Genomic DNA, 27,930 nt, shown 5'->3' with positions numbered 1-27,930 from the left:
GATTTGCCAACTTTGACAAATTTGCGCAGATTCCGCGAACAACCCTGCACAAACTACTTACACAAAGCCTGTCGAAATCGTGCCTGTTCGACACCTTCGACGTCCACCTACCTCCAATACCACTCTTCGAATCTGCGAACCTTCCTGCTAGACTGTATTCTATACAATCACAGCGCGCTCCATCCCCTCTCGACTCTCTACGCGTGCAAGAAAACGGAGGTCCTCGGTGAGCTGGAGGCTCTGAAGACGAATGGGAGCTTTCTAGATCTTGGCTCGTCGCGCCAGGGCGACAGAATCTCCATCACAGAACGGCATCTGACAAGCACATACTCAGCGTCATGCCTTCCGCGCTTCCAGAGATGGAGGCTCCAGCTCCTGCAGCTCCAAAGGTGCCGGAGTATGGCTTCATTGTGTCACATCAAAAGCTCGTGCTTGAGGTTGATTTCTCTACGCAATCCATAACTGGGACCACCGAGATTACGATTCTACCGCAGACTAAAGACCTTCAAGAGATCAGAATCGATGCGCGCCAGTGTAGCATACCAGACAAGGGAGTTAGGATCAACGGCATCCCGGCGCAATTCGAGTACGAGGACCCTATACATGCCTTGAGTATCCCACCAGCTCACGTTTGGAGCGGGGAGCAGCACGGAATGCAGAAGGACAGGATATTACCCTTAACGGATAATCAAAAGGCGAATGGAGCTCTGGAGATCACAATACCCAAACATGTCACCATCGTCGAGGTAGACCCATTTTCAGAAAATGCGGCAAGCGCAGTCACTTCAAGAGCTTTGGGAGCTTCAGCAGCAAGAACATCGTCTGTTGCCTTGGATGGAACGAGCCTGCCTCTCTCGGCGACGACTTTGACCCCAAAGACAGCAGCAGAGCAGTCAGCGAGATACCAGCCCCTGACGGTCAGCATATCGTTTTCAGTGAAAAGCTTCAGAGATGGATTGCATTTCGTGGGCGTGGAAGAAGGCGATGCGAGGTATCCTCATGTCTACACTCGCCATTCCATGGATCCTGGAACTGCCTCATCTATTTTCCCATGCGTCGACGATCCTGCTATGCGTTGTACTTGGGACATCTCTGTGAAGTGTTCGAGAACATTAGGCGATGCCCTCAAACGGCGTCCTACGCCAGTAACCGCAAAGCAGCGATTTCTTGCTCATGCGTTCAATAGAAGAGGCTTGGTACCTCCAGTCTCCAACAATGTGTTTGAAGAGTATGATGTGCCTCTGGACGAGAAGGAAAAACTCCTGGAAATGGTTATTGTGTGCTCAGGCGAGCTGATGAATGAGACTACCGACCTGGACGACAGCTCGAAAAAGATTGTGAACTTTTTCTGCAATACAGTTGTGGCTCCGCAACACATTGGCTTCTCCATCGGCCCGTTTGAGATAGTTGATCTTTCCGAGTTCCGAGAAGTTGAGGATGACGAGAAATTGGGACAAGGCCAGACTGTTCCTGTGACAGCATACTGTCTGCCAGGTCGTGCGGACGAAGTTCGGTTCACCTGCACTCCTATGGCAAACGGTCTTGACTTTTTCTTGCTCAATTTCGGCGGCTATCCATTTCAAGAATGTCGATTTGTTTTCGTGGACGACCAAATTGCCGAGACACAACATGCAGCGTCTCTCTCAATATGCTGCAACCGGCTACTATTTGGAGAAGATATCATAGATACTCAGATTAAGGTGGTCAGAACTCTAATACACGCCATCGCTACTCAGTGGATAGGTGTTTGCATTGTCCCAAATGCACGTGTTGATCGATGGGTCACGGTCGGTCTCTCACATTACATGACCGGCATCTTCATGAAGGGTCTTTGCGGACACAACGAATATGCCTTCCGCCAGAAGACGCTTTCTGATCGACTGGTGGAACTGGATATTGATAGACCATCTCTATATTCCCTTGGAGACGTCTTACATCTAGGAGGGTTCGAGCTCGAATTTATGGCACTGAAAGCTCCGCTGGTCATGTTCATTTTAGACAAACGTATCGTCAAAGCATCCGGAGCTGCGGGTATCCAAAGAGTAATCTCAAAGATGATCACAACTGCTAATACTGGTACGTCGATCGACAGCGTCGTGTCGACAGAAGGCTTCCGTCGTCTCGTCGAGAAAACCACAAAATACCGGCAAACCGAATCGTTTTGGAATTCCTATGTCCTAGGAGCTGGGTGTCCAAGATTTTCCATCACTCAGAAGTTCAACAAGAAGCGGCTTTGCATTGAAATGTCCATCAGTCAAAAGCAAGAGACCCTTCCTACAACTCGTGTGCTGGACAGAGACTCTTTCATGCGTGAAGTGAAGGAGGATATCCACGGTGTCTATGCTGCAGAATTGCAACCAGTTTTCACTGGTCCAATGACTATCCGGATTCACGAAGCAGACGGCACGCCTTATGACCATGTTGTTAATATTCAAGAAGGCACGCAGAAATTTGAGATTCCATACAACACGAAGTATAAGCGTCTCAAGAAGAGCAGGCGACAGAAGGAGCGTATGAATCCAGGTGTTGAGATTAATGCCGATGGCGGAGAGGAAACTCACTATCACTGCTTAGGAGACGTACTTTCAAGCCCGACTGAGATGCGCGATTGGGGTCTGCAAGATTGGGATGCAGATACCGAGCAGAGGATGGAACAGGAGTCTTACGAATGGATTCGACTTGATGCAGACTTTGAGTGGCTCGCTGAGAAGCAGTTCATCTCTATGCCCGCGTACATGTATGTCTCGCAGCTTCAACAAGACCGGGATGTCGTTGCCCAACAAGACTCGATGGTCTACCTAGGCAACATGGGCGCCCATCCTCTTGTGTCAACCTTTCTGGTTAGAACGCTCATGGACAAGAGATACTTCCACGGAATCCGCACAATGGCTGCAGAATATCTGAAGACTCATGCCACTGCTACTTGCAACTGGGTTGGTCAAAAACAACTTGAGATGGCTTATCAACACTTCTCATGTTATCCTGGTAGCAAGATGCCCTTGCCGAATGACTTTTCGATGGAGAATTCGAAGAATTATAAAGTTGAGACAGCCATCATTAAGGCGCTATCGAAGATTCGCGATTCTCAAGGAAAGTGTCCCAAAGAGCCGAGATGGTTCTTGTTCGACCTCTTACGCTTTAACGACAATAGCTGTAATGAGTACTCTGACAACTTCAAGTTGGCGGAACTGCTGTCAGCTCTGACGGAGACCCTGATCCCAGTCAAGGACAAAAACGATAACGTCCTTGACTTCAACGACGAGGAAATAGAGGATCATGAGCCTGAAGAGTTCAAGCAAGCAGTTTTGGACGAGCTTAATCGCTACCGCCGCATGGACGAGTGGAGCAACTCATACCATAATATCTTCACTGTCACTGTGCTTGACTGCAAGGCAAGGCTCATGAAAGCTAAAGTCATTCCCATGGATCCTCTCGACTTTGTTGAGTATCTTCATGATGGTACAGCAGACCGCATCCGGATCAAGGCATTCAGGTCGCTCATCGATCTTGGCTTTCTCGCGAATAATAACATTGCCTCATTACTGCTTAATTGCATGACCACGGACCGTTCACCATATACTCGCAACAAGCTATTTGAAGTGTTCTGTCTTGGTTTAGCTTCGATGGCATTTGGGGAGAATAAGCTTAATGAATCGTTGCCAGCCGCGCCTAAGCAGAACGGAATCACAAATGGGAATGCTCCGAGTAATGGGGCTATGGATGTTGATGGAGATCATGATGGAGGGCTCATCATAGAACAAGATGCTTCTCTTGATGCACGCAAGGCAAACATTGCGCGTACAACCACAATCGAAGGAGCTTTGGCTGCACTGAGGGCCGAATTGAAGGAGAACGTAGTGTTCAAGGAGGCTCTATGGAAGGCTCTTAACTCATCTACAATTGGGGTGCACGAGCAGAGTGATTTGTTAGACATCTGCTCCATTCTCTACGATGCAGTTGAGTCACTCATTGTTCGCTTGAGGCTTCCCCGCGTTTGGGAGGTGACGCAGGTTGAGAATGAGAAGGTAACATATATTCCTGTGCACTACTTTTACTAGTGTTAACGTTCCTAGGGCATCAAGGGCTTGCTCCATTTCAAGAAGACGGAGGAAAGATTCCGCACAGAACCCTTGAGGCCTCTACTTGTAATTCCTCCGAGTAAACCAGCTCAGCCTATCCTCAAATTTTCAATCTCAAACGGCTCGTCTACCACAGCATCCGGTGGCCCCGTTGCGAAGCCCCCTACACCATCACCAAGCCCCAAGCCACCACCAAAGATCACTCTTGGTCTTCCAAATGGTACTATGAAGCCGCCGAAACGACCTGCACCCGACCGAACCCCAAGCTTTGAGGAACGTCCTCGGAAGATCGTCAGACTAAGAGTCAATAGCGCCAGCTTGCAAGATATCCAGAGCAAGCCGCAAAACCCAACCCTGTATCATCGTGCCAAATCATCCTCCACCAAAAGCGCTTCTCCTTCTTCCCGACAATCCCCTGGAGCAAGATCCTCCATCACGCCTAGTCCTTCTTCCACCCTCTCTAATGGTACCATTACTGCTGTTCCGGCGTCGGCACCCGCAGTGTCTGCGACCTCAACACCTATGAAGGTTCGCAAGCCTTTGCCAGATGGCTCGGCACGTACACCTCTCCCAGAGAAAGTCGAGAAGCCTGCACGCAAGCCTCTACCTGACAGCACATCTTCAGGGCGTAAGCCCCTACCCAGTGCCCCACCAACCCCCTCAGCTGAACCTGTTGCTGCTGCGCCTCCAAGACAGAAGCTGTTGATCAAGTTCAATTTGAAGAAGGCGGCTGCTGGTATCCCTCCCCAAGACCCATCTCTCTAATAGATCCATATTTGAAACTTCGACACATATTCATTGCAATGCATTTAGCGAAAAGGCGTATAAAGGAATGATATCGTTCGTCACAGGGACGATTGGGTTCATTCGGTGGTTTCTCTTCCTGCGAATTGTAGATAGCATCAGGGGGACTTTAGCTTTGATTTCGAGCTGGTAAATCCGGTGGTTGTAGTTGGCAAGTAGTCTGACAGTCTACTTCGCCGGAGCGCGTAGTATTTGCGACTTGAACCTTTTGAGGCATCGAGGAATGAAAGCCGTCAAATACATCTTGAGATCTTTCGTGATGTTGTAATTGATGAATGTCCGATTGGTGATCCACATCCTAGCTCTTGTGACTGCTCATCCCTTCTCAACCCCTCGAACTTTGTCCAGCGATACCCAACCTCTCTTCCCTGGTCTTGATCTGCGCAGTGCGTGCCCTGTCGCCGGGATGTGGTTTCAACTCGTCGTCCGGATCTCGGTTCTGGGTCTTCTGGTTCCTGGGCGTGCCTTGCTGTTCTTGCATACGCGCTTCATGGGCAGCTAGCTCGCGCTCTTGAACTTCTCGTGCGCGGGCGTCCTCGTAGATAGCTATATCCTCTGTAGTAAGAGTTATAGCAGTTGGCTTACGGCGAAGCATGGTGTGGGGTATGAAGAGATGTTTTTGGTTGACTGTTGTATGGAGATCGTAGTTTTAGGATAGATAAATCGATCTGATTTGTCTTAGAGAAGTGTTGTGTAAAGAGTTGGAAAGTCTATTGTTGCAAACAAGGGAGCCTTTTATTTTGTAGTCGTAGGTGCTAGGACGGGCTAAGGCAGCAAGGCAGCAATAATTTCTTGATCCAAATTCGGCAAGGACATTTCAAACTTCATGATTCACAACTTCCAACAGCAAAAATGTATAAATGGCATGTTCACTCGGCCATTGGTCGAGGTAGACCTGCGGCCAATGATTTTTCAAAGGTCGTGGATGGAATTGCAGCTTCTTTGAGGCAGTTTTCGGTTTCTGTTTCTAGAAGTGCTGAGGATGGTGGTACGTTGAGTCTCTCATACTTCACATTATACTGTCAACTGTGGGAACGAATAAAACTAATACATTCAAATAGATGGACCACGGATATCACGATCTCAAAGATCTGCAGATGCATTCAAAGAGGTGTCGACTCTTGCTCCAAAACCACCTCGCGGTATCGATGCTCGTTCACTAGCAGCGAAATCGTCATTTACAATAACTCGATACGATGCGGGCCCTGGAAGAGGAGGTGGATTTGTCCCCCGAGGTGGAAATTCTGAAGGGGTTGCTCGTGGTGGAGCTGGCATGCGAGGACGGGGAAGGGGCGGCGCGCGAGGAAGAGGTGCAAGAGGCCGTGGACGGGGAGCACGTCGAGGAGGGGAAAAGAAGAAGAGAGGGCCACGAGAGAGGGCTGATGATGATGACTTCATATCAGAGCCATACTCTGAGGAAGAGCTGGCGTATCTTGAGATGAGCGAGGGAGGGTTCCCAACAAACTACGTGCCGGAAACGACGTCTGCGGCGAGCTTGGCTAGGTACGGTCCGGCTGTCATGTCAAGTCCGAGAGGAATCCACGAATCGATCGTAAACAGGATGATGGTTGCCACGGAGAATAATGATCCATCGTTTGAGCATGCTTCAATTCATCTTGCACGGATGAATGAAGGTCTCGGAACGCTGTTTGAGGACGCCGAGCAGAGAGCTCTTACTGAGAAGTTCCAAGGCAGCAGGAAATTTATGTCACTCTCCGAGCAGCAAAAGGATTCGATAATGAGGCAATGGGCTGCGGGACAATATACAGCTCCGGGAACGCCAGTAAAGGGGAATGTTGTTGGTTTGACAAGGCAAATGACACGGCGGAACGAGACATATCTGCCAGAGGATGCACAGAAGTTTGACAAGACGCTGAAGTCACTGCTACCGAAGCACATGCAGGAAGCGGTTTATGAAAAAGTCCCAGCTTCACTATGATCTGGGACTAGCATGTATACAAGATGCAGATCTGTTTTATACATTGTACAAGACTCTTGTAGAATATAATATCTCATGTCTGCTCCATGGTCTTCCGAGCAGCTTCCACAGCTTTTTTGACGTCTCCTACTCCCTTCTCGGTGATCTTCTCCATTTCTTTATGTGCCTTCTTCAAATCATCAGGTCGCGCTGCTTTCTTCAGTTCTATAGCTCGTAGCTTCTTCTGCATAGCTGCTCTTGCATTCCTGACTCCAGTATTGGCATTCTCGCCTACCTTACTGGCTGCTGCTAAAGCAGCGTCTCTCGATTCCTTTGTAGGCGGTGGAATTGGAACATTCAATTGTGCTGTGTTCTGCGCATCGACCGTCGGTTGTAGATTCAGATCTTTCGATCCTTGAATTGCAGATATGACATGTTTAACATGCTATAATCCAATTAGCTTAAAATCTGTGCTTTAAGAAATCAGAAACTTACATCTTTCTCTCCAACCAAAATCATCAGACTCCTTCCACCCTTTGGCAGAACCTGGGCTAAATCACCCAACCGTTCACTGGCTTTACTGTCTTTGACCAAATGCACTCGCAGATTCTCTAACACTTCTGGATTGAATCTTCCGCCTGTTCGAAGCTTTGAAAGATCATTCTTGAGCTTTTCAAGGGACTTCTCGATTCCAGTGTTGAGAGTTGAGAAGTCGTACGGATCTTCAACCTCATTGGATTCCGAGGCAGCTTCTTCCTTCTCTCGATCTGCACGGCCTTTCTTCTTGTGAAGAATTGGGTTTGAAGAGAAGCATCTGCAAGTCTGTGGTGATTGAAAAGGGAGTATTTGCCGTGCAGAGCGAGTGGTGGAAATGGGTCGTGTTCTATAGCTTGTCAAAAGATGAGCTTAAGTTGGAGGTAATTGCAAATCCTACAACAGTGAGCGCTCCGTCAAGTGCAATTGCCTTGTTCGGAGCTGCTTCAGTGTATTCGTGCGTATTGGTATTCTAGGAGGCATGATGTCTGTGTCGTGTACAATATTTCAAATGCTTCAAATCTCCAGCAGATTTTGACGAGGCGAAATCAACGCCTCGTCTGTAATTTTCAGCCTTCCCCTAAAATCTCCTTCACCAACGCCCGACATCATGGCAAGGTAAACTACTATGATCATCGTTTCAAGTCCCGAGTATACTCGCTTCGAAGCTAAGCCTCGATCTTGTCCTTCTGTGGTTATGACTGTATACTGTCGCAATTGTCCAATCAAGCTGGGTCAATTGAGGGTGCATTAGTTTGTGAGTCAGGGACCAGCTTCGCCTCCATCATCCGAGGGATGAACAACCCACCTTGCATCAATGTACGGGAAGGTAGCCAAACATTCTGTTCCTTTCAGAGCCGCTCATAACCTTGATGCATGAGTCATTTGGCATCATTCAGAGATGCTCATTTCGATGACTCCGTAAAGCTCCTTTCTGGCACAATGTTTTACTTTGTAGTCTTTTCAATATGCATAGCAAGTGCCTGAGGTAAGTTATATAGACTTCACTTTTGTCCTTTAGATTCGATTTCTTTCAGTTCAGTTCACCTTTAATAGTCTACTTCGTTTTCGACAAGAGCTACCCCGCGATCTCTACTTCGTAATACTTCCGTCTTTCTCTAGAGAAGTTTTTCAGTCCGAACACCTTCTTTACTTTCGCAATTATGGATGCAAACACATCAGCCAGTTCAGCTTCAGCAGCTACGTCGTTCACATGCAATGTTTGCCAAGCAAAATTCGAGAATAACCTCCAGCAACGTGCTCATTCGAAGAGCGACTGGCAGTAAGATAATAACCTTCGCTTTCTCATTCCTTGCCTGACTAGTTTTCCCTTTTAGTGTCTATAATCTCAAACGACATGTTGCTTCTTTACCACCTATTTCCGCTCAAGTATACAACGACCAAATCTTAGCAATAAGAGAGGCGTCGACGACAGCAGAAGCGGTGGCCAGTTCAGCTTTTCAGAAATCATGTACTGTCTGCGAGAAAACGTTCTTCAACCACACAGCATATCAGAATCATTTCAGATCGTCAGGCCATGCTCAAGAAGTGGCAAGACTCGAAGCAAAGGATGATTTATCAACTTCAATGGAGCGCATCACGCTCGAATCACAAGAGCCAACAACTTCTTCCGATCCGGACACCTTCATACCATCAGCATGTCTTTTCTGCAAGTACGACTCGAAATCACTTGATCTGAATGTCGCCCACATGCAGAAGAAGCACGGCCTGTTCATCGCAGACCAAGACTACCTTCTCGACCTGGAGACGTTTATCGGATATCTCTTCACCGTCATCTCACAATTCCACGAATGCCTCTACTGTGGATCAATAAAAAGCTCAGAAGAAGCAGCTAGATCCCACATGATAAGCAAAGGACACTGTAACCTGAAGCCGGATCCTGGATCTGAGTACGAGGACTTCTATGAAGTCGCTTCAGATATCGAGGATGAAGATCTTGAGGCAGGCGCTAAAGAGGGTAAATCACCTGAATTCCTCGTGCCTGACGACAACGAGCTTCGTCTCCCATCCGGCAGAATTCTTGGTCATCGATCACAAGCTCGATACTACCGCCAACACACTCCGGCTAGTGGCAAATCTCCGGAACGGAAAGCCATTGAAGACGGAAAGGAGTCTGGTGAGAGCAACCAGGAGCAAGCTGAGGGTAGTCGGAATACCAGTAGACAACTTACAACTAGAACGAGGGGAGAGATGGGAATGGTCGGTGTGTCAGAAGCGAAGAAGAGAGCGGTGATGGCTGTGGAGAAGAAGATGCTGAAGGCGGAAATCAGAGCAAAGAGTGATTACCGAGCTGGTTTGGAGAGGTTGGGAAACAAGCAGAAATACTTCCGTGTAAGTACTGATTGTGTTTGGGATTTAACCAAATGATTTCTTGTGTAGGTCCTCCATCCGCAGTATGGAAGGGCGCTGACTAACATCTTTGCAGCCGGATGCTCCTTCGAGACCGAATGGATAGAAGTCCAGGGCTTTCAGATGAGTCTGGATGGCAGGCATTGGTACTCAATCAGGGATGGTATGATTCGAGTTGGTAATCCGGGTGTTCCTCGTAACCAGGCACACCCATGAGCGTCAACTCAATATTCTCTAGGCATAGTCAGAATATGTATCAGATCAGAATGCAATGCCTTTCCTGAATCTTCGTCTAGCGTGCTTTGGTCATTCTTCGATGTCATCCTGCGATCAATTGAACTCTGCTCTTTAATGCCTCAAAAATCTGCTCTCCTTAAAGCAGTTCCTAACTTACAAAGTAAACCACATCTGCCACGTAGAAAAAGTTGAACAAATCAATAAGACACACAGACTTAAGAAGAACTCCAAGAAGAGTCCATAAACCCAGAAACAAAAGTGTTGTTTGTGAAATATGATTGACCTCTTAAGCTATATACCTTAATGTGAGAGTAAGTTACTTCCATAGCTGCAAATGAAACTCAAGTTGTCGATTTGTTTTTTTGTTTTTTTGGTAAACAAGGCGACTAGTCTCCTCCCAATATGATTGACTCTGCTTAAGTTATATTGCATAATTGCTAGGTTGATCTTGTCTACGTTAGACGGTTAGCCAAGTGGAGATCTTTGTATGCTAACCCAGCTTTGCCGTCACCCAGCTCTTCTGAATTCTTAAACAACCCCGAAATGAATGTCTCGAATCCCGCATGGACATCATAACATCAAGCCTTCATTGTTGTGTATTCCGTAGATATTTGGTGTCCTTGAATACTCGTGGCATAATACTAGCCCCATCCTACTCTTTTGGCAACAGGAGAACCAGGTATCCATGGCAGAGAGAAGAATTTAGACTAATAATACTCTGTGGTGATAATGCCAAATATAATAATCACCAACGGAGCATCTATGGATCTTATACTCGGCATTGGAACTCCCTGGTGTGGACCTGTCCAAGTCTGGAATACCCTATACAATCTGATTTGGCTGAAGAGACTTGCATTCCAAGAATCAACTCAAGCAATTCAGACTATGCCGTATAGCCTATCCACGCAACCTCTCTCCGTATACTTTATTCTGCTCTATATCCAACTCTCCAAGCATCCATGTAACATCATCCAGCTTCAAATCGTCCTCTCCATCGCACTTACCTTGATTCACAGAATCAACTGCATCCAAATTCCCACTCCTCAGCAGCCTCTTCTCCAGATACGGATCCAACAGAACCCTTCTCAAAGCCACCCAATCCCTCAAAGTCTCCAGTCCCGCGGTATCCCGAAACCCACCTCTCAAACCCCGCTCACAAAGCTTCACACTTCTAAGAAACCGCTCTTTGACAACGACATCCAAATCTCGTAATCTGCCATTCATGATACAGTCCTCGAGAACGGGTATAAAGTCCTTGGTAAAGAAATCATGACCTCCAAATCTGTAGATAATGAGTTTCAGACTGCGGATCTGGCGTCGATTATCGAGGAACGACGGAGAGAGGAAGTAGGTCAAGTCATCGTTACGCCTGCGGATTGAGAGTGTGAAGGTATTGTGCGTAAAGTAGATTGGACGGAGTTCATTGTATATGAGGGTGCAAGTCTGCAAGAGGGCGTGTGGGAAGGAGGGGTCGGATGATGTTTCACAGGGCGTTGATATTGGGATGTGAAGAGAGATTGGTGCTGATTGGTGACAGATGAGGATGTATATCTTCTCGCGGATTTCGGGTGGGAGTTCGAGAAACGGGAAGGGTTTTGTGGCGCTGGACATAGCTTCAAGGCTCTTCGAGGTGGAGAGCTCTTCAATGGAATGGTTGTGAGATGTTAAAATGACGTAATCGAGCCTGAACCCAGAGTAGTTTTAGCCTTAGGAATTGTAAAATGTGAGAGTTTCGACAAGAATTATTCCCTTAAATAATTGGTGTGTTCAGTCGTGTTGTTTTCTTATATCTTAGTATGTACTTCCAATTTAATCTACTTATGGTGCCCAAAACAAACTTCTGGGCAATCTTATCTTACATGCGAATTTTTACGGTTCAACATCACGAGCAGTATGAAAGGACGCTTCACGAAAATTGGTTTGCAGATTTGGTCAATGTGTCAATTTGATTAACGTTCCCCTTCTTCCATGTTCTACAAGCCGCTTTATGCCCATAGGAAGAAGAAGGAAAACATCCCGGGATTCATAAAGAGTAACCACATCAGAAACTCGCAAATGACTTTTTATGATCCCAGTGAGAGAGAGCCGGAAAGCAGATAGGCCAATCCATGATCTTATAAATCCATGCAGCAAAGTCCAATCCCAGTGCTCCGAGAGTGTCAACAAGCAGAAAATAATTTATCGGGTGCTCATACTATCAAATCAGTATTAGCATGCTATGTAACAAGAACGTTCAAAGGAATGATGGTGTAGGAGTTACTTACGCCTTGGTGACGGCACGCTTGAGTGCCAACTCCTTCTTCTTCAAGTCATCAGACGTTGAATCCTCAACCTCAAGTTGTGCCATGGCGTCGCTAAGAGCGGATTCAATCTTGTCCTTGTTTCCACGCTTGATCTTGAGGGACATAGTTGGGTCGGAAACGATCTCCTCGACTCTCGAGATGTAAGATTCGAGTTGTTGTCTAGCCTCAAATTTCTTACTGAAAGCCTCGTCGCTGTTCTTGAATTTCTCGGCATCTAATGATATGTCAGTATAGAAGTTTCTGGACCCAGAAAAAAATTACTTACCGTTGATCATGCTCTCGATCTCGCTAGAAGAAAGCTTGCCAACAGAATTGGAGATGGTGATATTGGCACTGCGGCCTGAGGTCTTCTCAGTGGCAGTAACCTTGAGAATACCGTTGACATCGACCTCGAAGACGACCTCGAGAACGGCCTCACCTATTTCACGTTAGTAAGAAATCAAGATTGGAAATGGAAAATACATAACTGCGCGCATGGGAGGCCACTCCGAGTTAGCTTATGAGTTTTGTAATGAGGAGGGGAATGGACTTACAATGGGCGCGAGTGTAAACTCTCCGAGAGAAGTGTTGTCCTCGCAGTTGACACGCTCGCCTTGGAAGACGGGGAACTGGACAGTTTGTTGATTATCCGCAACCTGCAAATCTCTGAGTCAGTAACAATATTTCGGGAGTGAGTCTGTATGTCTTCGGAGTCTTACGGTGGTGAAGGTTCTAAAAATGATAATGTTAGCTGAGTGTTCGAGCTTGTGAAGGTACAATGAAATCGCATTGATTAGTAGCAGATGTGAATGTTCAAGCTGGTACTGGTACAATGAAATCGCATTGACCAGTAACAGATATGAATGTTCCAGCTTGTGGTGGTACAATGGGATTCGCAGAACAATAATACTTTGGGGAACAGTGCAAAGAAAATCAAAGTAAAAAAGGCATTTGCTAACCTCTTTTTGATCGTAGGTACCTTGAAAGCATTAGCACAGTGAATATTTAGACAGGGCGAGGATCTTACAGTTTGGCCGCGGGGAACGACTGGGGCGAAGATGTTACCCTCCATAGCAACACCGAGAGAAAGAGGAACGACATCCAATAGAAGGAGATCGGCGGTATCAGCAGAGGTGGCCTTTCCGGAAAGGATACCAGCTTGAACAGCGGCACCATAAGCAACAGCCTCATCAGGGTTGATGCTCTTCTCAAGCTTCTTGCCGTCGAAGAAATCGCTCAAAAGCTTTTGTATCCGGGGAATACGGGTGGATCCACCAACAAGGACAATCTCATCAACCTTGCTCTTGTCAAGATTGGCATCCTTCAAGACTTGGGCAACAGGGTCCAAAGTGCCATTGAAAGCCTTCGAGTTGAGGTCCTCAAATCTGGCACGGGTAATTTGGGCATTGAAGTCCTCGCCATCGAACAAGGAATCAATCTCAACAGTAGTTTGAGCACCATTGGAAAGAGTTCTCTTGGCACGCTCGCAAGCAGTACGGAGACGTCGAAGGGCACGGGGGTCGTTGGACATGTCCTTCTTTGTCTTTCTTTGGAATTCCTTCTTGAAGTGCTCAAGCAAGTTGGTATCGAAATCCTGTCCGCCGAGGTGGGTATCACCAGCGGTAGCCTTGACTGTGAAGACACCACCCTGGATGTTGAGAAGAGACACATCGAAAGTTCCGCCACCGAGATCGTAGATCAGAACGTTTCTCTCCTTGTTGGATTTTCCGGCACCAAGACCATATGCGATAGCAGCGGCAGTAGGCTCGTTGATGATACGAAGGACGTTGAGACCAGCGATAGCACCGGCATCCTTGGTAGCTTGACGTTGGTTGTCGTTGAAGTAGGCGGGGACGGTAATAACAGCCTTAGAAACCTTCTTGCCAAGCTTGACTTCGGCGACTTCCTTCATCTAGAAGCAATTCGAATTAGTGTGAAGATTCGGGGAAATTAAGGGCGACGTAGCGATTATTCACCTTGGTTAAAACCATGGAGGAGATCTCCTGAGGCGAGAAGATCTTGTTCTCTCCAAGGTACTCAACCTCAACCATAGGGCTGCCCTCTTGGTCGATGACCTTGAATGGCCACGACTCGATATCCTTCTTGACTGTTGGGTCATCGAATCGGCGTCCGATCAATCGCCTGGGTGGACACATTAGCTAATGTTGCTGGCGCTATATAGGTGGAAAATTGTCTTACTTGATGTCGAAGATGGTATTTCTTGGGTTCATAGCAGCCTGGTTCTTTGCAGACTCTCCAATCAATCTCTCCTTGTCCGTGAAACTGACGAAGGAAGGAGTGGTAAAGCTTCCTCTGAATTGATGCAAAGCTTCGAGTCAGTATGTCTCTTTCATTGAAGATGGGGGGCAGATGTGGTGTGCAGGTGCGCAGATTATCACAGGTATTTCGATTTTGGAGCAACACTGCAGCTACAACAAGAAAAGGATTTGATTGTCTTGGCACTCACTGTTCATTGGCAATGATTTCGACATTGGTTCCCTCGTAGTTGGCCACTGTTGAGATTCAAGTCAGTTTATCTTCCTAGTACGATCTTTGGCCGAGTCTGTCGGGGACCACACGCCGGGAAGGACATACCGCAGGAATATGTCGTGCCAAGATCGATACCGATCGCGCCATCGTAGACCTCGTCAGCCATGGTGATTTCGGTTTGTATTAGGTTGAGGTGTTGAGGATTGAAAAGGTCAATGGCGGGGAGATAAAATCAATGGAACTTTTTTTCTTGTGTGGATTTGGATTTGGCTCAGCCGCTAAATTTTATAGTGGCCTTAGGTTCAAAATTGACTAGCGTTCGACAGGGGTCTGTGCCTTATCATCGAAATCACGTCTCCATGTACGAGCGTTCTCAGAACGTTTTTGGGCAATTGTTAGGTCATATTTAAGGGTGCAAGAGCAAGATGAGACGTCTACTGACGTTCATTATTAATCTAACTAGATTTTGCCATTAATAGACCTTTGAAAGACGATGTGTACATATATTGTCAACAGTAACCCATGATTAAGGAGATTTTTTTCATTTTTCACACCAGAAAAGATTTACACTATCAACAATGATAGAGATTACTGCAATTAGACGGCTTTCATTTGTGGCTATCAACTCAAACAGACATAGTAGTGTACAAGATGCATCGACGATGCTCTGCAGTCAACTGCAAAATGCTACACCAACAACGCCCCCATGCCCATTTTCCTATTGACAGTAACGCCATGCAACATCTATTCTGATCTCAAAAGATTAGCAAACACAGTAATTTTCTCTAATTCCACGTCTTGTCCATTTGCTAGCTTTGCAGCACCCTTCGGCAACGCAGCGATCAATTCAACTTCAATACGGTTCACTCCAGTGCTAAGACGAGCTTCGAAAAGAGGAAGTCTGGTATCGACAGAATGGGTGGGGATCGTTGGCATGGCATGTAATCGTTGATGGCCGTTTGTGACAAAGAGTTTATACTGACGCTCGAGGAGGGAAGCAGAAATTGTTGGCTTGATCTGCACGAGGAAATGACTCGAGGGAAGGGTGATGGTAACCGATTGTTGGGCCATAGTTGGGGACGGTGGGATATCCATCTTGAAATGCTTAGTTATATTGAGACCAGGATGTGTTGCCAGGCTGAGATTCGAAATCATAGCATCTGATGCATCTAAGGAAGGTCAGTTTAGCACCAACTAGAGGAAGCCTAATCACTCTTACCTTTTCCTGGTACTCTCCACATTGCCTCGAAGCTTGGATTGACCGAGCTTTGTGGGACGTGATTGAATGACTGAGCATAGCCACTAGTATTGTAGGCACTAGGTACGCTAGGAGTCGATGGTGGTAGCATGCCAGTTCCAGAAAGTCCTGGTGTTGAGACAGCTTGACTAGGACCACGATAATTGTAGGCTGCTCCAATAGCTGGCGAGTTCCGAGCTTCTTCATTTTTGACCAATGCGGAATTCGAGGGCGATGGGGACGGTGCGGACCCAGATGCACTTCTTGCTCGCTCCAATTGAACTACATTAGGGGCTGGAGTAGCAGATGAATGGGAGCCACTGAAAGGATTTCTACGTGATGCTCCATTCGTTGCGGCGACAGCACTCGTCGAACCATTGGTTTGAGGTGCAAGCTGCGGAGCTGGAGATGCAGCAGGACTGGACTTGCTCCCAAACTTGAGCATGATCTTCTCTTTAGGTCCATCATTCAGCTTGAGCTTGATCTTCGTGCCAGCGGGCTCTGGGACAGCGGTCTTGGCTTCATGGAGATACTTCTTGAAGGTTTTCTAATACTCGTCAGTTAAGGAGAAACATGGAGAGTTTGAGCGGGCTAACCTCTAGCTCCTGAGCGAGCGCAAAGATACTGCTACCATCTTCATTGTATTCATACGCATTCTTCCATATGACACTAGCTTCCTCCTCGAAAACAGCCCAATTCTTGAAGTCCGATGCGTTGGGAGCAGCATTTCTACCCTGAGATCCCTTGACACGTTTTTGGAATGTCTTCAAGCTTACGGGATTCTTAATTACTTTGTAGTAATCCTTGTAGTCCGTTCGAGATGGAAGGATGAGAAAGGGCTCGAAATGAGCAAATTCGTCCCTGTGCGATCTACATTAGTTACGTAGCATGAAGGGGCAGTGATCTCTTACTCCTCGAACTCCTTCTTGCGAATCATGTCTTCAATGATTTTCTCCTGAGCCTGTTGAAAGTTGAGGCCTTCGAATCCAACACCAACATACTGGTTCTCAGATAACGCAGGGGTTGCACTAGATCTTTGGGCTTGTACGTTCTTCACTGGACGGCTGGGTTTTCGTTTGACTACAACTGGAGCCTCGACCTCAGGGTCCGGTTCTCCTTCGGCATCTGCTTCATTATCGCTAGCAGGTCCATCGATGTGGCTAGTACTTTGTATTGGTACAGGCAAAGCAACATAACCAGGTGTCTTGTAAGCGGGGTTATGCCTAGTCATGAAGTTGCTCAAAGCTTTTCGTAGACGCTCCGAGTCATCATATATTTCTGAACCTCTCTCGTTGTATTCTTTGGCGTTGGAGATCATCCGTTTGAACCAACTTTCGAGTACCGAAAGGTTGGGGAATTCGCGCCGACGCAGCTTTGCCTCAATCGTATCGATGGCAATCGGCATCTTGATAACATCGTAATAATCAGGTAGGTCTCGTTTGCTTGGGAGGGTAAGGAAGGCCGTAGAAATTTGTCGACCACTGTAGAAAACGTCATCGTCAGCTATCTTTTGAATAATGAACGAGCAAGTTGCATATGGGGCTCAGCAGATTAGCTGGACAGCTTGAACAAAGAGGCAGAAGCTCTTTCTCGATGCCCTACTCCCACGAGGCTGCTTTGGTGCTGTCGCAAAGGAATATAGAGTAGATATTACTGACCTTTTATCAGCGGTCAGCTTGAGAGTCTCAACGAGCTGCAGACCCGTCTGGGCCGTGGTTTCTGGGGTTTCTGCGCTGGTGCTATCGACATGGTCCTTTTCGCGCAGTCAGCCTTGTGGTCTTCAATGAAATGCAAAGGCTCTAGGGATGGTGTAGTGTCATGAGCTTCGGCGCGCCGCTTCGAGGACCCTGCGGGCCAACAACAAAAAGCACAACGCGATTCTTCTTCGCATTCAGTACAGACGATGAATACTTACACCGGCCTTTCTTCTCTTCGCAGCGCGTTCGTCTATATCATCTGCATGCGATCCTCCCCCGTTGACCTTCCGCTTGTCCATTGTGGCCTTTCCAGATTTTCGAATGCTGGTCGCAGATTCCAAAACTTGTAAGAGATGCGATAACTCTTCGGTATCGTCCTATTGTTCAATGGCTCCTGAACTTGGCGCAGCACGACGCGGTCGAATTGTCGCGATGGGAGTGCTTTGGATTAGATCCTTGTTGGTTCACTGCGGTTGGTTTGGCGAGTCGAAATGGCTCGAGAGTAGGTGTTCGGAAAATCGTCGCACTGGTGCGGAACAAAAATGTCCAGAAAACAATAGTGCTTTGTGACCTCGCTCTTCTGTATCGATTAAAAAACTCAAGTCCTCGCAGATGTGAACATTCACAAAGCTTATGACTCCATGTACCTCGATCATCGAGGTTTGAGGAACAAAGTTGTGATCACGTGATTCATGACGCTAAGATACCTCATTTCCAAGCTAGTCTTCGATAGCCGACAATTTGTTTTGGGCCGAGTAAACAAGTCGAAGTCAACGAGGACAACTGATCTAACTTTCTCATGACAGCTTCTGATCAAAGGTGAACTTGAAAAATTAGCTTTTGCTTTGCCCCTCCTACGCGACCCAGTCTGCCACTGTTCGCAGGAGTTCGTCGCTTCACACTCTTTCACAGATCGATCGTCGACACAGCCTGAGCCAACCAACAAATTGTTTCGACGGGCACTCGCTGTTACGTTACCATCCGCTCGTTGTCTCTCAGGGGCTTCTGTTCTAATTCTGCAGAATCGTGCTTGCGCGTCGAATCGACGTCGTCGCGTGCTACCCCTCTATTAGTTTCGCTGCGCGTCGAATTTCAAACCCCGAACCAGGAATATAGAATCTCTCCCGACAATGTCCTCAGATATGGATTATAATCGACGAAACAAAGTGCCCCGGCAACTTACTGATGCAGAGAAGGCGCGTCTGGAGGAGTTCATTGATGCGATCCACTACTCTTCTAGGTCAGCCGCTGCTCTGATTACCCCTCCTTGCGAAGTGTAAATAATGAACAGGAGCTAATACATGCTAATTCGCAGATATTCCGATAATGAATACGAATATCGTCATGTCCAACTTCCAAAGAACATGTTGAAGGCGATTCCGAAGGAGTATCATGATCCGTCGAAGGGTACATTGAAGTTGCTGTGGGAGGAGGAGTGGAGAGGCTTGGGAATTACACAGGTTCGCAGGCTACATGACTTCAACCTGTATCTATACTGACAGATCACTCGCAGAGTCTGGGATGGGAGCACTATGAAGTGCATGAACCCGAACCACATATCCTCCTCTTCAAGTAAGTTCCACGGCATTTGACGCATTGTGCCAAGACTAAGCATTCGTTCTAGGAGACCTATCAACTATGTCCCTCCGGGTCAATAAATACCAAAGGTGTGCATTTGAGCTTGATTTGAATTTGGCGGTTCTGGCGATGCAGCAGACAACGGCGTATGCTTTGATGATGTTACGTCTCATGTCTCTCCAATACACTACACTTCCTGGCTCCTTGACAGCCCTTTCGATGTACTAGATTATGGTTACTAGACATCCTGTTTTGTGTACGATCTCTCTGCCTTGCTGGGGAGTTTTCTGATTGAGGGAGACGAAAGACTTTGTATGATACTGCATTGAAGGTGTTAAGGACAAAATGAAAGGACATCTCTCTGCATCGTTGATCAATAATACATGGTGGCTAGTGACTTGTGTCTAATGTAAATCATTACGAGCTTCAGGTCAACCAGGAGATTTTTTTGGCACCGAAAATTCTAATGTCCATGCGACTCATGCCATTCTCTGCAGTGTGGAATGTTGGTAGAGTCGAAGAATACCCGATTCTACATATTCTTTAAACGCAGTTTGACCAATGCTCATTGGTCCTGAAATGGTGGAACAATCAAGAACTCGGGAACCAAGACCGATGTCAGGTACAGATCGGCGTTCGCCAAAAGCCCAGTGGCGCAACTCCCGTTTGTGACTTCATGTCATGGCTGAGTTGTAATCGAACCACAACCAAAGAGCCAGATATACCGAAACACTAACGTGCTTGGAAATCGCCTTTTGTACAAACCAAATTTCTCACATATATTAATATTTATTTGTTCCCCACAATGAATTGTTAGGAACAGACCACGGTGTTCAATCGTTTCTTCCACAAATTTTTGAGTAGGTAAGGTTAGCTGCCGAATTCATGGCACAATAGCCACCAGTTCCTTTGATCAAATTCGAGTCGACGCACCCGACCACCACCTGCATATATTACCTGTCCAACCTCTGGCACGTTGGCTAAATTCATCGAGATTCTAAGGATAAAGACCTAGTGTCTCATTACAAATATGAAGACTGCTGCTCAGGTCTTTTATCTTGCAGTCTTTGCCTTTCCTGGGACTTCCCACGCAGCAGACTCCAAGAGCGCATCGAGGGCAAACCCACCTAGTCCTGATGTTTGCGCGGTACGCACTTCTTCTTATTTTCTGTCAGGCATGCCTGTCTAATGCCTACAATCAGATATCGCCCAAAGCCATTGTCTCGGACGCATGTGCCTCATACTCTACACTTGATCAGCTCAATAAGGAGCTGCGACCTTCTCTTTCCGATATTACAAAGAACACCGACTTTTTCGCATACTACCGATTGAATCTCTTTGGCAAGGAATGTCCGTTCTGGAACGATAATAATGGCATGTGCGGGAACATTGCCTGTGCAGTGAATACTTTAGATAATGAGGAAGATATCCCACCAGTCTGGAGGGCGGAGGAATTGGGGAAACTTGAGGGTCCAAAAGCCGGACATCCCGGGAAACGTTTACAAGAAGAACGGGGACCAGTGAAACCTCTACAAGGAATGTTAGGCCAGGACGTAGGAGAGAGTTGTGTGGTCGAATACGATGATGAGTGCGATGAGAGAGACTACTGTGTCCCCGAAGACGAAGGCAGTGGCTCAAAAGGAGATTATGTGAGCTTAGTGGACAATCCGGAAAGGTTTACCGGATATGCAGGAGAAGGCACCAAGCAGGTCTGGGATGCCATCTACAGGGAGAATTGCTTTTCGAAGTCGTCCTTCCCCAAATCTGCTTCTTTGGGCACCTTGTCAACGTCTCAGAAAGGAGCAGCCGTCAATGAACTTCAGAATGTTATTCGGGAGCATGGCAGGCAACAGGTCCTGGAAGAAGTCCGGGAGCATACTCCAAATGCACCTTTCGTCACCGAAACTGGCCTCGAGCACGAAGATCAATGCTTAGAGAAACGTGTGTTTTACAGAGTAGTTTCTGGTATGCATACGTCTATCAGCACACATCTCTGCTGGGAATACCTTAACCAAACCACTGGAGAGTGGGGACCGAATCTACAATGCTATAAGGAACGACTCCACGATTTCCCTGACAGAATATCCAATCTCTACTTCAACTATGCTCTTGTTCTGAGAGCCGTCACTAAACTCGGTCCGTACCTGAAAGACTACACTTTCTGCTCGGGTGATCCACAACAGGATCGTGACACTAAGGCGAAAGTCCAAGCACTGAGCTCCAAAGCTGGTACCGTGCCTCAAATATTCGATGAGAGTCTTATGTTCGTCAATGGTGAAGGTCCGAGTTTGAAGGAAGACTTCAGGAATAGATTCAGAAATGTCAGTCGGATCATGGATTGTGTTGGTTGCGACAAATGCCGTCTTTGGGGGAAATTGCAGACTGCAGGATATGGAGCTGCACTGAAAGTTCTATTCGAATTTGACAACGACTCGAAAGATATACCAATGTTGAAGAGAACGGAGCTGGTTGCTCTTTTCAACACTCTTGCACGTATCTCTAGCTCGCTCGAGGCAATCAACAGCTTCAGAATTATGGTGGAAGAAGAGCAAGTCGAAGAAGTTCAGAGGCTGCCTGATCGTATATTGAAACCCCACCATGTCATTCCTGGCAAAGAATTCTCGGAGTCAGAGGGTGATGTTCCTGCTGTAGAGGACGATGGTTCTGCTGAATTTGAGGAAGAACAATTCTATAGAACACGCCTGCCACAGAATGCAACCATCATGGACGAATTCAAAGCAGAGTTGGATCTGATGTGGAGGGTGACCAAGTATGTGGTTCGGGGCTGGATCAGCGCCCCCAAGAAAGCGTAAGTTCTCAGACATTCGTTCTTCAGACCATAGCTAATCATGGACAGGTGGGAGATCTTTTCTCTTGAGGCGTCAAGAGCCTGGAATAGTTACATTGGACTGCCAGTCGGCCCTAGGAGATGGGTGATTAAGAGACCTAGACTAGACGAATTATAGGTCAAGTGGTCTGCACATTAAAGATGGCGTTAGAGGATAGGTATATTACAGATGGATGCATCAGCGTTAGGAGTTTTATGTAGGTTTTTGTATTTATGTGGCATGCCGAACGATGCTGATATGGGATCGTTGCTCAAGAGTCCTTTCGAATTTCAAGAAGATCAAGGAAATTTCACATGTTCCAGGTTTCATTGCATTCGTTGGAAGCAATTCGTTATCCGAGCTCAGTGTGCATGTTGAGTAGTCCTAGTTGCAAAAAAGTGCATTTAATCATCTGAGCTCGTGTAATACTAGACCACTATTCTACACGATGTTCCTTGCTGGCTAAAAGTGAAGCCGAGATTGACGATCGTCACTTCCGCTCTGGTGCTCTTACTTCCGCTCGCGGAGCACGAGATTCGCTTACCCAGAGCAAACTGGTCTTGGACTTCAATCCTGCTTCTTTCCTTCATCATTCGACAGATATTCAAAATCCTTGAAAGCCAAAACTCGCAACCGAAACAGCAACAGGAACAAGATGATTCTAACATTACTGCTGTTCATAGGCTTCGTCGTTTGTACGAGCTACATCGGACGTCAAGAAAATGGTTTAGACGTGTTCATCGGTGTTCCTTATGCGCAGCCTCCCGTGGGATCCCTACGTCTTCAACCTCCTGTCCCGATCGCACAAGATCTAGGTAATCTGGATGTCTCAAATCTCACCAGCAATCGTTGCTACGAGCTCAAAGCTGGTCCACCAACGCTGAGCATAGGCTCGGAGGACTGCTTAACACTTGATATCGTCCGACCATCACAAGGTACCGCCCGGGCACGTCAAAATACTAAACTTCCTGTTTACGTATTCATACACGGGTAAGGTGCACTCTCATCATCAGCTCGATCCTCAAATGTCTGACTTGATAGTGGCAACTTCAACGATGGAGACAAGTCAGACTACGATGGACGAAATCTCGTGAATACGAGCGTTCAACTGCGTGCACCATTTATCTACGTGGCCGTCAACTATCGACTCGGCTTCCTCGGTTTTCCAAGTGGACAGCAGCTTGCTGGATCATACAATCTTGGCCTTCTTGATCAGAGACTGGCTTTGCAGTGGATTCAGCAAGAAATCGAGACATTTGGCGGAGATCCAACCAAAGTAAGACCTCATGTTTCTCAATGATTTCTAGCTGATCACGGACATCCAGGTCGTCATTGGGGGTCATTCAGCTGGTGCGAATTCTGTGGCCTACCAGATGATGGCAAACAGATCTGAAACTTCAGACAACCTCTTTCGAGGTGCGATTCTCGAGAGTGGTTCCGCGACGGCACTTTCAGCTATTCAGCACACGGAGAATGGGACTTGGCAAGCATCCTATGACTATATCTCTGCCGCAGTAGGGTACGTTCCCAATCATTTTTGGTATTTTACCACTGGGTCAGCTGTAGTACTAGGAGCTGCCATGATTCAACCTTTACTGATTAAGGCAGATGCAACACCACGGGAAGCTTGACGTGCCTCCAAAGCGTGCCTATCGAGAATCTCGTGACAGCATATACCATTGGCTTTGCGAAGAGCGGCTTTAAGTCACCAATCTACCAATTCTCTCCAGTACTCGACGGAGATTTCATAACCACCTGGCCATCCGTTCTGATGGACGAGGGCGTCTTCGCCAAAATCCCATCCATTATTGGAACCACGACGAGCGAGCTTGTGGAGAGGGTGCCGATCTACAATGGCATAGGTGACGATGCGGCAGTCATTCAGGCCTTAGAGCCGTACTCACCATTCGTCCCATATAGCTCAATGGTGGATTTGTTAGCATTCTATCAACTTTTTGAGTTTCAGAATGTTGGCCCACCTTTATCAGGAGGACAATGGAGTCGTACCGTCGCTATCGAGAACGATATCCAAATACTCTGCTCTGCCTACACCCAAGCAATACAAACCTCACAACAAGTCCCCACATGGAAGTGTAAGCGCAATCGTCTCCGAGTGTTGATATTGGGTACGGACTGACTGTTCTTGCAGTCCGCTGGAACTCCGTTTTGCAGTCCTTATCCGTCAAGCAGTGGGATGGAGGTAAGCAGATATTTCTCCAAATGAGAGATAGACCGCTGATGAACAACAGTACCTCATGCAAGTGAGCTGTATTACCTCTTCCCATTCAAGTAAGCCTCTTTCTCCTCAATCTTGACTGCTCTTTACTTATCATGTCAGTGATGAGAACATGGCAGCACAAAGTTCAGCCGATTCGGCCTTGATGTTGAGCTTCCAACGCCACATCATCGGCTTCATCAACAGTCTCAATCCGAACTCACTTCCCGCCTTGGTTGATACGCCGTCCGTTCACTGGTCTCAATTTGACAACAAGGCCATGTCCAGACTGGTTTACCAACGACCAGATTCCAATGGGAAGGGTCTTTATACCGAGCAAGATAACGGCTTTCGAAATGGCTGTGCCTACATTCAAGCCGCCGATCCGGTATTCTTGTGATGAAAAACTTATATGTCAGGAACGGACGGCGACGAAGACATCTTGGTGCTTGCTGGCTATGGATTTTAAGACAGAATTATCGTGCGTTGCTAGTCGAAGGAAACTAGATCGCGATCACAGAGATCAAATTATGTCATACGAAGGTTCATTTTAGCGTGCTGCATGGTTACTCTGGGCACGGAGTCATATAGTTACTTCTCTCTAATCATAAAATTGAACACACTTTTGATAACTATCATAATGATTGTCGTTCTCATCCTTGTCATATGACTCGAGATACAGCATAGTGAACACCTTCATGGCTTTAATCTATTGAGATGACGATGAGGCTGGAGTTTGCATTCTCTGCTTCAGTGTAAATTTTCGACAGTATCCTCGAGGCTGTACCTAGTATACTAGGAATATCAAAACTTCTTTCTCTGGTACCTTCCCGGTTAGGCCTTCCTCGTCATGTTGTTTCGGATTTTTCGTACCTCTCAATTACACTTTTGGGAACATTACTCGCTTTGTGTTCATGGCTAGGCGTCCATGAAGGTGGTGGCGTTAATTGGCATCGTTTGTCATGGGAGTGAGGATTTCATTGGTCAAGGTGCTTGGACTTGGAAAGAACGAGCCATGTATCTGGCTATCAACTTGGGAATTTATGTCGGCAGACCGCAGGCTCAAGGCATACTGATTGGAGTGACTGTTCATGTCGGTATCTGCTTACAGTTTCACTTGCATTGCGTTCAGTCTCTTCACCCAAGCTGGCCGGCGATTATGATCAGCGTTCACTCGATACGTTGAGGAATCCAGAGTACGAATATATCGTAACATCCCTCGCCCATTCAGCTGGAAGTGTAACATCAACTTGAAGAACAAGAAACAGGAAACCATGTGTAAGTGTCAAATAATCTGTCTTCTGGTCCGTTTCTGCTCACCCAATCAGCTTCTAATTCAAACACGGAGAATAATTTCGAACTTCGTGCTCGAGACCTTTCAGCAGACGGCAGCATGAACCTCGTCATCGGCATCCTGACTATCGTCATCGGGCTCCTCTCAATTATACTCGCCTGGGCAACATGGAGACTCACTCGAGATAGGGTAAGGAGGCTTAGTAGTCGAAGTACTTCTCTCCATATTTTCACTCCTCCTGCACTTTCATCCTCTATATGCATTTTATTTAAGCTCTTTATCGGCCTTGTGTACCCATCTTGCTCTTATCTCTGTATCCTGCCCCATCTTGACCCTGTATATGCTGATGCCTTGCTCTAGGACCTTCTGTGGCAGATGCACCTCTTCAATCATTACCGCCCCCCAATACGAGACTTCAATAAGAGATGGCTATGAGGCTTGGGGCAAGCGAGTTAGTTGGAGCACGAGGACTAAAAGCATGTCATGCCTCGGAGCTAAGCTCGAGTATAATTTCATTTTGAGAATTGATTGAAATGATTCGCTTGAGTTTCATTGATGTCAAAATAAAGAGTTCTCCGAAATATTACGATCATATAATTCTTCTCAGCTCGAATGAACAACAAATAATAGACATCTTATCTCCTGAAATGACTAAACATGTTGTCCTCACGAAACGAATGCCTTCACCATATAGCATCGGGACGGGAGGTTTCAACTCCAGTTCAGGTTAATAAAAGCTACCAAACCCTTCCACAAGCCATTTCATTAAATTGAATGGAAATTAGAAAATTTTAGCGCTAAAAGTTTTACTTCTATATAGATTTAAATAAGCAAAACTTTTCCGTCCCCAATCCCGCATACCTTCCTGTCGCCAACGCGGGGCAACCCGCACGATCGATACTTTAAAAAACCCATCCCGAATGGGTTTTTACAAAGGCACCCCTCTCCCGTACGCCCTGGCAGCGTGCGGGATAAAGAGGGCTGTCTGGAGTTTTTGTCTCTTAGATCTATAAAAAATAATTGATTTCAATCTTTTTTTTTCAAATTTATCAAACTCGCTAAAGCCTCCTTTTCACCATCCAGCCTCCCTCTTAATCCACTCCAACAACGCATGAGTCTTCACCGCGCTCTCAAAATCAGCATATACATCCCTCTTCTCCTCCGCAAAAGCATCATACAACCTCGCCGTATTGGTCCCCGGAAACGCCGCCTCCCTGACCTCCTTCTCCTCTTCCACATCCTCGAAATTCACCTCTACAATCCCCGCCCCTCTCCCGAGTCTAGCCCTAAGCTTCGTCCCCGGCGCGCCCATCTGCCACTGTCTCTCTTGAGTAATAATCTCCATCTGCCCCTCCGTCCCTGTAATTACCCACCTCACTCCCACTCCATCGACCGCCTCTCCTGGCGCTGTGTAGAACACAATACTCGCATTCGCACCGCTCACCAATTTCCCTGACACTTGTACATGATCTGGACTCGTTTTCTGGTACCCTTTTTGCACCACCGTCCCAGCTGAGTCCACAATATCAATACTCGGGTAATCGCACCTCATGCTCGACGTCAGACTCGCGAAATCTCCGAGAACGTGTGTAAAAGTATCCAAGAAATGCCCGAAGAAGATCGTGAACTGATTTCCGCCAGAATTCATGTCGAGATAATACTCAGCTCCTTGCGGCCACTGGGCAGCTGGTAGCCCGCCGAAGGAACTGATGACCGTTGAGGAGAGCACTTTGCCGATTTTGCCTGATGTTACTAGTTCTTTGATTTTGAGAACGAGAGGAGATGCACGGGCTTGGACGCCGACGACAGTCTTGGAGCCGTGGGTTGCGGCTAGAGTGGCGAGCTCTTGGGCTTCGGAGAGGGAGGCGCCGAGGGGCCATTCTACGAAGAGGGATTTTCCAGCCAGGAGAGCGGGTTTAGAGAGAGCGTAATGAGCTCCTACTTTGACGGAGACGACGACCATGTCAACGTTGGGGTCTTGGGCCAGATCAGTGGGATTGCCGTAGGCTTTGACGTTGGGGCCAAGATTGTGGTGGTCAATTGCTGCTTGGGCTGAGGCGGTGGTGGAGTTTGCGACGGCAGTTATTTGGTATTTGGGGGAGGAGAGGAGGAATGGGAGGTGAGCCATCATGGCCCAAAGCCCGGGGACGTTGTGACCTGTCTGGCGACCTAGGCCAATCAGACCTATGCGAATAGGTTGTGAAGACATTGTTTGTAAGTGGTAGAGATGCGTGTTGTCAGATAGTAAAGGGTGTGGATGAGTTTAGAGAAGAAGGACATTCTTGCTGGGAAATGTGATCTTTTATACATGTTGAAGGTTTCGAATATTGCTGCAATTCTCCAAGCAATCGTCGAAGTTCTTGCTTC

The 27,930-nt window shown here is 47.0% G+C and overlaps 11 protein-coding genes across 11 annotated transcripts; 6 read left to right on the top strand and 5 right to left on the bottom strand.

Moving 5' to 3' along the window:
- Nucleotides 1-359: 359 nt before the first annotated feature.
- Nucleotides 360-4,058, top strand: LY89DRAFT_572761 (uncharacterized protein; the record flags this gene model as incomplete). Its single annotated transcript, XM_018208657.1, has 3 exons — nucleotides 360-1,196; nucleotides 1,230-3,655; nucleotides 3,707-4,058. 3 exons carry the CDS (start codon nucleotides 360-362, stop codon nucleotides 4,056-4,058), a joined length of 3,615 nt encoding a protein of 1,204 aa, XP_018078699.1.
- Nucleotides 4,059-4,100: 42 nt separating this feature from the next.
- On the top strand, nucleotides 4,101-5,210 carry LY89DRAFT_679500 (uncharacterized protein). The gene has a single exon (XM_018213884.1). It carries the CDS (start codon nucleotides 4,305-4,307, stop codon nucleotides 4,842-4,844), a length of 540 nt encoding a protein of 179 aa, XP_018078698.1. The 5' UTR covers nucleotides 4,101-4,304; the 3' UTR covers nucleotides 4,845-5,210.
- Nucleotides 5,211-5,735: 525 nt separating this feature from the next.
- Nucleotides 5,736-6,822, top strand: LY89DRAFT_663090 (uncharacterized protein; the record flags this gene model as incomplete). Its single annotated transcript, XM_018212686.1, has 2 exons — nucleotides 5,736-5,871; nucleotides 5,945-6,822. 2 exons carry the CDS (start codon nucleotides 5,736-5,738, stop codon nucleotides 6,820-6,822), a joined length of 1,014 nt encoding a protein of 337 aa, XP_018078697.1.
- On the bottom strand, nucleotides 6,816-8,066 carry LY89DRAFT_679498 (ribosome recycling factor). Its single transcript, XM_018213883.1, has 3 exons — nucleotides 7,736-8,066; nucleotides 7,297-7,684; nucleotides 6,816-7,246 (listed from the first exon to the last, which is right to left on the bottom strand). The coding sequence occupies exons 1-3, from the start codon at nucleotides 7,816-7,818 to the stop codon at nucleotides 6,896-6,898; spliced, it is 822 nt and encodes a 273-aa protein (XP_018078696.1). The 5' UTR covers nucleotides 7,819-8,066; the 3' UTR covers nucleotides 6,816-6,895.
- A 432-nt stretch (nucleotides 8,067-8,498) lies between these two features.
- Nucleotides 8,499-9,723, top strand: LY89DRAFT_573032 (uncharacterized protein; the record flags this gene model as incomplete). Its single annotated transcript, XM_018208671.1, has 2 exons — nucleotides 8,499-8,617; nucleotides 8,673-9,723. The coding sequence occupies 2 exons, from the start codon at nucleotides 8,499-8,501 to the stop codon at nucleotides 9,721-9,723; spliced, it is 1,170 nt and encodes a 389-aa protein (XP_018078695.1).
- Nucleotides 9,724-9,859: 136 nt separating this feature from the next.
- Nucleotides 9,860-11,724, bottom strand: LY89DRAFT_776474 (uncharacterized protein; the record flags this gene model as incomplete). Its single annotated transcript, XM_018222050.1, has 2 exons — nucleotides 10,947-11,724; nucleotides 9,860-9,939 (listed from the first exon to the last, which is right to left on the bottom strand). Exons 1-2 carry the CDS (start codon nucleotides 11,551-11,553, stop codon nucleotides 9,860-9,862), a joined length of 687 nt encoding a protein of 228 aa, XP_018078694.1. The 5' UTR covers nucleotides 11,554-11,724.
- Nucleotides 11,725-11,854: 130 nt separating this feature from the next.
- On the bottom strand, nucleotides 11,855-14,901 carry LY89DRAFT_604922 (heat shock protein SSB). The gene is made up of 12 exons (XM_018210372.1): nucleotides 14,820-14,901; nucleotides 14,692-14,737; nucleotides 14,424-14,537; nucleotides 14,201-14,366; nucleotides 13,252-14,136; nucleotides 13,184-13,203; nucleotides 12,944-12,956; nucleotides 12,779-12,880; nucleotides 12,712-12,727; nucleotides 12,511-12,663; nucleotides 12,207-12,459; nucleotides 11,855-12,136 (listed from the first exon to the last, which is right to left on the bottom strand). Exons 1-12 carry the CDS (start codon nucleotides 14,878-14,880, stop codon nucleotides 12,121-12,123), a joined length of 1,845 nt encoding a protein of 614 aa, XP_018078693.1. The 5' UTR covers nucleotides 14,881-14,901; the 3' UTR covers nucleotides 11,855-12,120.
- A 557-nt stretch (nucleotides 14,902-15,458) lies between these two features.
- Nucleotides 15,459-17,947, bottom strand: LY89DRAFT_693050 (Bromodomain-containing protein-like protein; the record flags this gene model as incomplete). The annotated part of the gene is made up of 6 exons (XM_018216615.1): nucleotides 15,459-15,883; nucleotides 15,934-16,498; nucleotides 16,548-16,812; nucleotides 16,863-17,432; nucleotides 17,610-17,704; nucleotides 17,867-17,947. The coding sequence occupies 6 exons, from the start codon at nucleotides 17,945-17,947 to the stop codon at nucleotides 15,459-15,461; spliced, it is 2,001 nt and encodes a 666-aa protein (XP_018078692.1).
- Nucleotides 17,948-18,790: 843 nt separating this feature from the next.
- On the top strand, nucleotides 18,791-22,192 carry LY89DRAFT_693048 (endoplasmic oxidoreductin; the record flags this gene model as incomplete). The annotated part of the gene is made up of 6 exons (XM_018216614.1): nucleotides 18,791-18,888; nucleotides 18,964-19,108; nucleotides 19,162-19,220; nucleotides 19,855-19,894; nucleotides 20,402-22,035; nucleotides 22,084-22,192. 6 exons carry the CDS (start codon nucleotides 18,791-18,793, stop codon nucleotides 22,190-22,192), a joined length of 2,085 nt encoding a protein of 694 aa, XP_018078691.1.
- A 517-nt stretch (nucleotides 22,193-22,709) lies between these two features.
- LY89DRAFT_573149 (alpha/beta-hydrolase) lies at nucleotides 22,710-24,191 on the top strand (the record flags this gene model as incomplete). Its single annotated transcript, XM_018208676.1, has 4 exons — nucleotides 22,710-23,044; nucleotides 23,096-23,330; nucleotides 23,380-23,573; nucleotides 23,663-24,191. The coding sequence occupies 4 exons, from the start codon at nucleotides 22,710-22,712 to the stop codon at nucleotides 24,189-24,191; spliced, it is 1,293 nt and encodes a 430-aa protein (XP_018078690.1).
- Nucleotides 24,192-26,550: 2,359 nt separating this feature from the next.
- Nucleotides 26,551-27,848, bottom strand: LY89DRAFT_679492 (putative oxidoreductase). The gene has a single exon (XM_018213882.1). The coding sequence runs from the start codon at nucleotides 27,770-27,772 to the stop codon at nucleotides 26,636-26,638; it is 1,137 nt and encodes a 378-aa protein (XP_018078689.1). The 5' UTR covers nucleotides 27,773-27,848; the 3' UTR covers nucleotides 26,551-26,635.
- Between the last annotated feature and the right edge of the window lie 82 nt (nucleotides 27,849-27,930).

The sequence above is a fragment of the Mollisia scopiformis genome (assembly GCF_001500285.1).
Source record: "Mollisia scopiformis unplaced genomic scaffold LY89scaffold_1, whole genome shotgun sequence".
NCBI lineage: Eukaryota > Fungi > Ascomycota > Leotiomycetes > Helotiales > Mollisiaceae > Mollisia > Mollisia scopiformis.
The sequence above is the reverse complement of the archived record's forward strand: the minus strand, read 5'-3'. Positions and strand labels throughout refer to the sequence as shown.